The 12,077-nt window shown below is 41.3% G+C and overlaps 1 protein-coding gene across 1 annotated transcript in view; it reads right to left on the reverse strand.

Moving 5' to 3' along the window:
* The window catches only part of NUSAP1 (nucleolar and spindle associated protein 1), an 89,024-nt gene that overhangs the window by 75,282 nt on the left and 1,665 nt on the right, over positions 1–12,077 (reverse strand). The window contains exon 2 of the mRNA XM_075192952.1: positions 8,847–8,915. Coding sequence (XP_075049053.1) covers positions 8,847–8,915 — 69 coding nt within the window. The remainder of the gene's footprint in view (positions 1–8,846; positions 8,916–12,077) is intronic.

A 12,077-nucleotide genomic window follows, 5' to 3' on the forward strand; every position in this document is an offset into this window, starting at 1 on the left:
TGGTCCATGACGGTTTTTAAAAGTTCCCCAAAAAAACCATTGTCAGGCATGAAAAAAGGAACTTTATGTAATCAAGTAGATTACAATACAGGTTAAATAGAAGGGCATATTTTACATTGTGGTCAACCGTGTAGAACAAAGCTGAAAAAAAAAACCCACATTGGGTAAAGTTCCTGTGGTGCTCCTTAGCTGAATGATTAAAGTCCACAATCTGCACACAATTGTTATGGGTATGTTTGGTCTTTCAACGCATACCTGCTGTTTTGCGAGTCCAAGAGTGCTAACCACTGAACTACCCGTGAGATTCTTCTTTTGTATGTAATTTGTGTGAATAATGAAGAGTACTATTAAGTATCAGTTTCCTGTGTAGCACACATGCTGTATTGTTGCTCTTCTCCCTGTTTTTTCCCATTGCAGTCTGTGTTAGTGGTTAGCTACCTCACTTTAAAAAAGAAGACAGTCATGAGTTCTAATCCAGACACACACCCTTTATCTCTGTGGATGTTGTATACACCCGTGTGAGTGTGTGTATACTTTATGGAAGAGTATGCTATGCATTTTCATAACAACCCAGATGGATTTATACAACTACATACATTTTCATAGATTCTTATTTCTATAGCGTAAGTGTAAAAGACCGCGAGTGGGTGTGTTTTTATTCGAGTTTGAGATTCTTATTTCTCTTGCGCAAGTGTCTGCGTCTCTTAAAGTACGCTACGCACCGTACGATGCTGACAGATGCGTTTCCGCACTTGATGAAATCAGGCCCTCAGTCTTTAAAGAGGCAAGCTAATAAGAATGATAGACTTTCACTTCACCGAGTCTAAATAAAATAAATAAACCACTTAATGCACATGAACTATTCATTATGAGACAATATTCTGGAGTGACGAGCTATGTTTTGATATGCTTAGCGCGCACCTTCTCACATCTCATAAGAGATAGGGACTTCTGTACTCCCTTCACTGGATAGATGACCCTTATCGCTCTCCTCAAATGGAGTTCCTATAGTCTGAAAATCAGACTCATGGAAATATAAAACAAATGGAGAAGTAATAGTGCAGATTGTCTACAATGTACATATAAAAGTCCACAGAGTTCCCGGAAAAAGAGTATATTCTTCAACCTCGTGATGAAAACGAATGAATACCACCGTAATTATTGTGACTTTTTACACCATCTCCCCCAAAGATATATGCTTACAAGATGTTAGCTTTCATAAAGCATCTCTAGTAATCCTTCCAGGTCACCTTGAAAAAGACTCTGACCTAGAGTCGAAACGCGTTGGAAGGATAAGTGTAAGCGGGATTTCGTTACATTGTTGAACTGACATCGAGGAGGAAATTTTCATGAGAATATCCTGAATTTATCTGGTATGAGTATACACATTACCAGTTTGGGATATCCTTGATGTCATGTTTTATATGTACAGGTCTCTGTTTGGAGATAATACATTTTTTATTAAATGGTGTTTTATGATAATGCACCAGATTGGTTTTTATTTCTTCTTTTCTGGCACATCATGCTAATACTCTGTGGAGGAAATTGAAAGCGGTACACAGGAAGGATTACTAGAGATGCTTTATGAAAGCTAACATCTTGTAAGCATATATCTTTGGGGGAGATGGTGTAAAAAGTCACAAGAATTACGGTGGTATTCATTCGTTTTCATCACGAGGTTGAAGAATATACTCTTTTTCCGGGAACTCTGTGGACTTTTATATGTACATTGTAGACAATCTGCACTATTACTTCTCCATTTGTTTTATATTTCCATGAGTCTGATTTTCAGACTATAGGAACTCCATTTGAGGAGAGCGATAAGGGTCATCTATCCAGTGAAGGGAGTACAGAAGTCCCTATCTCTTATGAGATGTGAGAAGGTGCGCGCTAAGTGTATGTTAACTGTATTTTATGTTTGTGTTTTATCTGTGGAGAATAGTGGATACTCCTCTACATACATCAGGCTGCACACTGAGTGGAGCGCCACATCAGATCAATTACTTTTTAGTGTTATATGTTTTGATATGGCTTAACTTATATCAAGATATCTGCATTATATTGATTATTTGTTATATATTGCTAGACAGTAATACATTCCTGCAGTGTATTTAATACTACAACCATTCAATTCACTAAAAAAAAAAAAAACTGAACAGGCACCTTTTTAGAATTCCAAATTTCATTATCGGTCTCTACATTGTTGGAAGTGGACTTCTCTTTGGTACTGGACTCTTTTTTTATATTTCTCTAAATCCATCTGGGAGACACTGCTACCATGGGCTGTATGAGGGCGCATGGAGTTGGCACTTAAACAGCACCTAAACTTGCTGCCGACTCCTCCCCTCTCCAACCCCTACAGACCTGTGTAAAACTAAAGCCCCCAAGGAAGGGAAGTCAAACAACAAAGATCAAACAGCAGACGTGCAAATGGGAGGGAATGCAGTGTTTCCCAGATGGATTCAGAGAAAGATTTAACAAGTACAAAAATCCTCTTTTCTCAATCATCCAATCTGTTGGACACGGTTACCATGGGGACTTTTCTAAAGCTGCCCCCTAAGGGAGAGACCGCACTGAATGCCAGGCTAGCAGAACACAGCGGCCAAAACCGGCATCCAAGGACGCAAACACATTGAATTTACAAAATCTGGTGAACATATGGACAAATGACCAGATAGCAGACCGAGAAAGCTGCTCTGCGGAAGCCCACTGACGTGCGGCCAAGGAGGCCCCCACAGAATGAGTTGAATGTGCCGTAAGCCTATCTGGCACAGGCCAGTTGGAGCTCCCATAGGCCTTCCTAATCATATTTATTATTATTATCGTTTATTTGTTAGGCGCCACAAGGTATCCGCAGCGCCGTACATGGTACAAACAGTAGACTATACAGGGTAAACCAATACAGAACAATAAACACAAAGTACCAGAACTTCAGAAACTCCAGGCAGGCAAATACTGTAAAGACGGAGCGGAAGAACAGATGTGGAGACAGGAGGGGAGAGGGGCCCTGCTCATACGAGCTTACATCCTAAGGGAGGGTAGACAAAATCAGGCACAAGAGGGAGCCAGTGAAGCAAAGGGGAGAGTAAAAAGGAGCGAGGGGAGAAACAGAAGGGTGAGCGGTTAAGTGGATGGTTGGTAGGCCTTAAGGAACAGGTGAGTTTTAAGTGCCCGCTTGAAGGAGCACAGATTGGGCGAGAGACGGATGGAGCGAGGGAGGTCGTTCCAGTGAAGGGGGGCAGCTCGGGAGAAGTCTTGTATTCTAGAGTGGGAAGAGGTAATCAGAGTGGAGGAGAGGCGGCGATCATTGGCTGAGCGCAGGGAGATTTGATCCAATGAGTGATAGTTTGCTTGGTGGCTGGCCAGACCCTTTTATTGGAATCGTGTAGCACAAAGAGTCAGTATTTCAACAAGACTAGGTCTTATCTACATACATACGCAAGACCTTGACCACATCCAGGGGAGCCGAAGAGGAAGACCCAGATAAAGACGCCCCCTCCCTGCTTAAAAGCCGGGACCACAGAATCTTGATTTATGTGGAATCCCCAGGCCACTTTCGGTAGAAAAGTAGGAACAGTCCCGAATGACTGCACTATCCTTATGAAACACAAGATAGGGGACCCTGCAAGACAAAGCGCCAACACCAGGCAAGCTGACGCTATATCCAACAGAAATACCACCTTCTACATCTTAAGCATTATGGATGTATTTTCCATATTAAATTACATTTAATAAGTTCAAGTCTGTGTTCTTACGAATTCACACGACAGTTTGGTCAAGAAGCTACATACCGTATATACTCGAATATAAGTCGACCCGAATATAAGCCGAGGCACCTAATTTTACCACAAAAAACTGGGAAAACTTATTGACTCGAGTATAAGCCTAGGGTGGGAAATGCAGCAGCTACTGGTAAATACTGGTAAATTTCCTGGGCACATAGGACAGAGTGCACAGTGATGTAAAGTAAATAAAATGCAGTTTTATTAATATTCAGTATAACAGTATAGATGGGTTGCAACCCTAACTATTAATATACATGTAAGAACCAATATACAATATAAGCGGCACAAAGGTACACAAGAGGTAAGAGGTAAGAGGTATTGGCACAAATGGCGAGCAGGATTGGATTGTGAATAGTACATATTATCCACAGTTGGAATGATGCTCTGTTGGGGCTATTATAGTCCTCTATATTGATAAAGCAACGAGAAAAGAATCAATTCCTATCTAGGTGTGGTGGAAATGGAAATCCTCCTTAGTGTTGTCTCAGTTGGCAAACTGTTTCTGTGGAGGAGACTCGGGGTGGGCTGATTATTGAGAACTTACCCTCGCATAAACGAGCTGGCGATGTCCTCTAGGGCTCCTGTTCCGCGCTCCTTGTGTCCAGTGCCGTGACAGCGCTTGTGCCATAATGTACAGTGATGCAGAAGTCGCGATCAGTCTCAGGTGAAGACTGCGCATGCGCCGAAAAAGTCTGATTGCTTCTACGGAGGCGTAGATCAGAGGCGGTATTTGATGCCACTCAGGGGGGACGGACTGATGGTTGATGTTTTGACAGGTTAATCCAATGCGTTTCGTACCACGGGGACGGACAAGTCACACTGCTGCCGCCGGCCACCTCAAGCAGGGACTTTTCATTGTCCTGGAGCATCACTCGAGTATAAGCCGAGGGGGGGCTTTTTCAGCACAAAAAATGTGCTGAAAAACTCGGCTTATACTCGAGTATATACGGTAATTGAAACGTGGAAAACATTTGAGGTTTATGTTAACTCTGATTAAAGTAAATTGTGCTAGATTAATTCTAGGGAGAACTGAAGACTTCCTAAATAAGAGTGTCAGCTCTTCTCAGAAAAAAACTTGGTGGTGGCATAGTTGGTACTGCAAAGCTAGTGTGTGGCATAGATAGGGAAGGATTTCATCATTTTAGACAGACCAGGTGGTTGTTTTTTGGTCAACCCTGTGTCACACACACACACCTCACGCAGGCTCAGGTGAGTGCTGTTTGTGTCAGGGAACCAAGATAAAATCCAGCTTCCAAACCAGCATGCAGAAAAGTCAGGAAACGGGACACCCGGAAGGATCGTGCATTGCAAGGTCAACGATCACACCACCTGATATAAGCACATTACACCCTGTGATATATTCGAGCCGAAACTGGTTTCCTTGCCCACATCAGGATAGCCACTACCCTGGAGGAAAATCCCTTCATGCTGTTAAAGCCAGTCAAGGCAAATCCGGATGATAAAACGGTCCCTGTCTGAGAAGGTCAGCCCTGAATGGGAGGGGAGAGGCCACCCTGGTCCCTCCACCATTTGCAGAATGTTTGTGAACCAACCTGCTTTGGCCAGTTTGGTGCTACAAGGATCACGGGATTACTTACCATTTCTGCGCATCTGAGCACGTATAAGAATCGGTGGGAAGACGAACCTCAAACTAAACTACTATCTCATGGTCATGACGTCCATTGCAACCGCCAATGGATTGCTGGTTCTTGAGCAAAATCTGGATACCTGGCAATTGTGCCGTAACACCATAGATCCAGAAGGCCACATTTGCAGACCAGATTCTAAAAGACCTGAGGATGTAGGGACCATTCTCCCACCAGTGCAGAGCTTGCTCAGGAATGGCAGCAGGCAGGTGAGAGTGCATCTGCACACACAGTGAGGCAAAGACTTTTGGAGGATGGCCTAGTATCAAGGAGGCCAGCAAAGAAGCCACTTCTCTCCAGAAAAAAACATCAGGGACAGACTGATATTCTGCAAAAGGTACAGGGATTGGACTGGTGAGGACTTCGGTAAAGTCATTTTCTCTGATGAATATCCTTTCAGAGTGTTTGGGGCATCTGTAAAAACGCTTGTCCGGAGAAGGAAAGGTGAGCGGTACCATCAGTCCTATGCCATGCCAACAGTAAACCATTCATATGTGGGGTTGCTCCTCAGCCAAGGGAGTGGGCTCACTCACAATTTTGCCTAAGAACACAGCCATGAATAAAGAATGGTACCAAAACATCCTCCAATAACAACTTCTCCAAACCATCCAAGAACAGTTTGGTGAAGAACAATGCCTTTTTCAGCATGATGGAGCACCTTGCCATAAGGTAAAAGTGATAACTAAGTGGCTTGGGGATCAAAACATAGAAATTTTGTGTCCATGGCCAGGAAACTCCCCAGACCTTAATCCCATTGAGAACTTGTGGTCAATCCTCAAGAGGCGGGTGGACAAACAAAAATACACAAATTCTGACAAACTCCAAGCATTGATTAGGCAAGAATGGGTGGGCATCAGTTAGTATGTGGCCCAAAAGGTGATTGACAGTATGCCTGGACGAATTGCAGAGGTCTTCAAAAAGAAGGGTCAACACTGCCAATATTGACTCTTTGCATAAACTTAATGTAATTGTCAGTAAAAGCCTTTGACACTTATGAAATGCTTGTAATGCTACTTCAGTATACCATAGAAACATCTGACAAAGAGGTCTAAAAACCCTGAAGGAGCAAACGTTGTGAAAACCAAAAATTTGTTTAATTCTAAAAACTTTTGGCCATGACTATGTTTTTGGATTGTGGGAGGAAACCGGAGCAGCCGGAGAAATTCCACGCAAACACAGGGATAACATACAAACTTCAAAAATAGAAAAAATATGGTAATTACCAACCCAGATAGCACACCGGATTAATTACAGATAGGCCAGCAATATTGTTACGAACCTTCTACCGCCCCCCATCCCAAATGATATTTAGCAGGGAGGGACTTAACTGTGCATTTGGGAAGTGGTACAACACATTGTATCCAGCGTTATTTACACACAAAAAATAAAATCTATATTCTCCCTCTTTTGATAGCGTTAAGAGGATTGTAATATTGCCACTTTGTAAGTCACTGGTGAGTCTTCACTGTGAATATTGTGTAGTATTCTGGAGCCCCCATCTCCAAAAGTATATTAATAAACTAATCACTTAAGAGAAGTGCAACTAAAATGGTGCATGGGCATTTTAAAGAGCTCAACATGTGTATTTTATAGAGGACAGAAGATACCAGCCAGAATGCACCATTGCATTGAGTATACAAACATCTAAAATGCAACTCTGTCTCTCCTTCACCATTTCTTCACAAGCTCCTTAACGGACACTTAATTGATGCTGCTGGAAGCCTTTGTTCCAGAATTTCCCATAAATACTTTATTGGGTTCAGATCTGGTCACTGATAAGGCCATGACATATGGATAACAGTGCAACGCTCATTAAAAACATTGTGCGACTCCACATGCTCTGTGGATGGGGACATTGTTATCCTGAAGACAATCCTCCCATCAGGAAACAGATCCTACATTGGTGAAGATGATCAGTCAGTACATTTAAGTAGTGATTAGCATTGACCTTGACTTCTTAGGGAATGACTGCACCCAAACCATACCAGCAAAATGCACCCCCACAACATTACAGAACCTTACTGCTGGAGTAAAGCACCAAGGATGATGCCATAAATGCACTAGTTTTGTTTGTCGAGAGCAGAGTGAAGGATTATTCATCTGATCAGATCTTCCTCTACTGCTCGGTTGTCTCCGCTTTGCGCCACTAAACACGCAACATGTATTTCCAGGCATGATTAGAGGTTTGTGCACTGCAACCAGACTATGATATACTGCCCTGTGGAGTTCTCATTGAATCATATTTTCTTATTAAAATGGCTGCTTGCAGCTGTTTAAAATTAGAGTCAATTGACCTGCAGGCACCTGCTTGTTTTGCCTTACCCTTTGAATTAAGACATATATATCTCAACCCTGGAGTATACACTTCAGCCCTTTCGGATGTTTTTCCACTTGGCATTCCATGTCAACTTTAGACAGTGTTGCACACGAAACACTAGCAAGTAGAGTTGTCTTGGTCACTGGGATTCTGCCAAACACTCTACAAAATCACCCCTCCTCAAAGTCACTGAGGTTTCCTCTTGTAGCCATAAATATAGGCAACCAGGGCATTCCAGCATAATATATTATACACTACCCTGACCATGCTGGGATGCTTATTGATTAATGCATGAGCTCTGTGCAGAAGCCCTTGTTTTCAATATGCTTGATGTATCCTCAGAGGATGCAATCATTTGGTCAAACAGGGGTCCCATAGTCTAGGGAAGGAGCCCTGTAGCACTGACATACCCCCCCTCCGCCAAGCAGCTTGATTGTAGTGCCAAGTCTGATCTTTTCTGTCTGTCAGTGTCATGTTTACATTCATTGGGTTCTCTCTGCAATGAGTCCGTAAAGTACACAAGTACCCACGCGCTCACCTCCTCCGCCAAGCAGCGTGACACACACACGTGCGCACCCCCTCCCCATTATATTACCCCCTTCTCCATCAGTGACAGCACAGGAAGGTTTCCAGCAGCAGCCTCCAGCATTGTGTACAATGTGACTGCTGCAGCCACATGACCTGCTAATGTCACAGTGACTCTGACGGGACTTTTCATCCATCTTTGTAAGTAGTCTGTGCATAGGCTGTCGCATTGCATAGTACTCACTGCAGATAAAGAATATGACTGAATGACACTGCCGCATCTAGTAGTATGTGATGTGACAGCCTTTGCATGGACTGCATAGGCTGTCCGCACCCCTTCCCAGGAAAAACACTGAGAAAATGTAAAAAAAAAAACAAACAAACAAAAAAACAAAAAACAGTTTGTGGTCTGCAGTGGGGGCCCAGGCTCCCTGGCTCCGGTAACCAGTAGCCGCTCCCCACTGCACCCATAGTATAAAAGGTTATATATAACAATTATAAATAAATGGTAATAATAATAATAAATATATAAAACAAATTAAAAACGTATCAAAGAAAAGATCATATACTTACATCGTTCGACTGCTCTGTTTTGGCAGTTGGATGAAAATGTTTTTTCAAAGTCTTAAGTAGTTCATAAGCCTTTAAATTGAAAGAGAAAACACAAACCAAAACAAATAAGTAAATGGAGTGCGCAAAATGTACACTTCTCTGAAGCTGGCAACAATTCCCAGTAGCAATTAACTTTACCAAATTTCTCAGAGTTAGAAGCCAGCAATTTCTAAGGAGAAAATGTACCCATCTTTACAGTCTGTGAGGTAGCTCCCAAGGCCGGTCAGGCAACAATGAACCGTCCCTAAACAGAACAAGCTACCCATCTCTACTGCTGCAGTTTGTTACCAAGCCAAGTCCCAAAATAAAATAATGACCTTCTTGCAATACTAAGTAAGAGCTCTGCAGTACAGTACGAGTGTAACAGACTGACAGTAAATCAGGGTGCTGCGGATTCTTTCTGATTCACTGCCAGCCTCACCAGTGCATCCAACAACACAGTGAAATACTTAGCCCATGCATGCAATACCTGCGGCCAGGACAGATATAGGAGGACAAGGACGAACAAACCCCTCCCCCCCTTGTAAACTGGTTGCAAGAGAATATTTTCTAGTCATGACTGGATTTTGTTTAGCCTTCCATTAACTGAACACCAGTTTCCATCCTTTGACTGTAGATTTATATATAAATATGCCACTACTTTGCGTGCAAAGCAGCCCTGTGCCTTTCTGTCAGAACCCAAAATGTATGTGTGTATAATGTAATAACATAATATATAATAGAACTTGGTGTAAGCTCTCAAGAGTATGGTCCTCTTGCCTTGTGTTACCTATGTCACCAGCACACCTGTGTGTTCTCTCCTTTCTTCAATCAGTGGCCTGTTCCTTTTTGCTGTACCCATTCTCCTGCTCACTTTACGCTGATTTGTTCCATATTCTGACACCCATGCCCCCCACTTCTCATTCACCTTATTCCCTTGATCCAAACACAATAATCGCCCCCATGATATTCTCAATGAATAATAAGCATTTAAATTGTTTTACTGAACTTCCCATTACAACATCATGTGCCAAGAAACTCCACAGCTTAGCTACCCTTAAAGAATCCTTATCTATGCTCATGCCGAAACAGTATTTTTCTTCACATCTGATGACACCTTTCTCGATATGGCTGTTTTAAAAGTTAATTACACAAATCTTTACATCTACCTCAGATAGCGCTCAGACTGTATATGCAAGAGCTGCCAAGATGTTAAGTATCCCACTTGAAACATTCCCAATACATACATAACACTTAGCACTCTGGAACCAGGTGTTAGGGTACTAGTTACTGTATGCAACATATGGCTAAAATAACTATATAAAAGTACACAACAAAACGCAGTCTACTCTATATCTTAAAGATGGTATTACACAATGTTTGGACTTTTAAATGATTGTACATATTATTCCTTCGGTGAGGGATCCGAAGATCCCTCTACTACAATGCTCTCCCCAAAGGCTTTAATGGCTAACTCCAGCTTCAGTCATCGTGCCCGACTAAATTGTGCAAAATAGCAGTCCCCATAGACATCTATGGGGACGACTTTGGAGTTCAAAGAGATATGCAAAGCAGTAGATCTCTACAAGACCTGCTGTGATGCCCTCCTAATAAATGTGAACCTTACTTAAGTGTGCATCTGTCCCTGGAAAACGACCGTTTTGGACAAGGCTGAAGTTAGCTTCTTATTTGGCCAGCTTCTTATTAATAAAAGCTTATTTTTAAAGGATTAAATCAATTTGGATCATTTATTTCACATCAAATTAACACTAAAGGGGGTCCCTTATACAAAATGCATTAGTATTTTGCCTGACCCAACAAGATTATGGGCATGAAATCAGGGGGCAAAGTCACCATATTTTATTATTTTGAATAAGTAGCTGCAGTTTTGCAAGGGTTAAATACCAATGGACCACCAATTTGACAGTGGGAATCAACACAGGGTGGTCAGTTACATATAAAACACCTGTCTTTTGCCTGGCCCAAAACTGTTTTTGGGCATGAAATCAGGTGGCAAACTGGGTATAGGTTCAAATTGTTGAAAATTCCATCACTCTCTTTTTTTCAATGTTTTTAAAAAGTTATTCAGGAGATAAGGGACAAAAAAAGGACTACTTGTACATGCCACATTATGTGCGCTAAATAAATGTTAAAATAAAGACATCATTTAAAGTAATTTTTTGTAATTTTGTAAACGGATAATCCTGTTTTTGAACAAATGTTTTATACAAGGTTAAATATAATTTTTAGAAGCTGTATTTATTTGATTTATACCACACTGATTATATTATAATTTCTTCAAAATGTATACCAATTGAGCGTATGCATGTCAATTCCATTAAATATATATTCCTGTTCTTATATTTAAGTTATATTGGGGTGTACAGCATTGACAGGCAATCTCATATATTTAAGAAGCTGCATTTAAGGAGTGTAAGCACTTCAAAAGGTCATTAGTTAAAATGAATTCTTTAGATGTTGTGGAGGGAGGGCAGCTATGCTTTTGTTACCATGAGAGCAAAACGGTTAATATACAGTGAAACACAAGGAGTGATGTGTGAAGTTAAGAATGAGTGACCCATGAGCTATGTGAGAGGTTAAATGATGAGCAGGACAGGTTAGATAAAGAAACCCCGACACAAGTCAATAAGTTCTGCACGTTAGAGGCAGATTCAAAGATGAGACAGATTTCATACTTTGTCTCAAACAGGTTAAATGTCCATTTAACCAAGATAAAAACATTGAAAAAAGAATGATGGCATTTTCAACAATTTGAACCTATACCCAGTTTGCCACCTGATTTCATGCCCAAAACTGTTTTGGGCCAGGCAAAAGACAGGTGTTTTATATGTAACTGACAACCCTGTGTTGATTCCCACTGTCAAATTGGTGGCCCATTGGTATTTAACCCTTGCAAAACTGCAGCTACTTCTTCAAAATGATAAAATATGGTGACTATGCCCCCTGATTTCATGACCATAATCTTGTTGGGTCAGGTGAAATACTAATGCATTTTGTATAAGGGACACCCTTTAGTATTAATTTGATGTGAAATCAGTGATCCAAATTGATTTAATCTTTTAAAAATAAGCTTTTTTGAATAAGAAGTTGGAGCATGAATAAGAAGCTAACTTCAACATCGTTGTTTTTGGGGGATTTTTAATGAATAAAAACTAATCATAAATAGGCCTGCAAATCACTTTGTTTACCATG

The sequence above is a fragment of the Mixophyes fleayi genome, chromosome 12 (assembly GCF_038048845.1).
Source record: "Mixophyes fleayi isolate aMixFle1 chromosome 12, aMixFle1.hap1, whole genome shotgun sequence".
NCBI lineage: Eukaryota > Metazoa > Chordata > Amphibia > Anura > Limnodynastidae > Mixophyes > Mixophyes fleayi.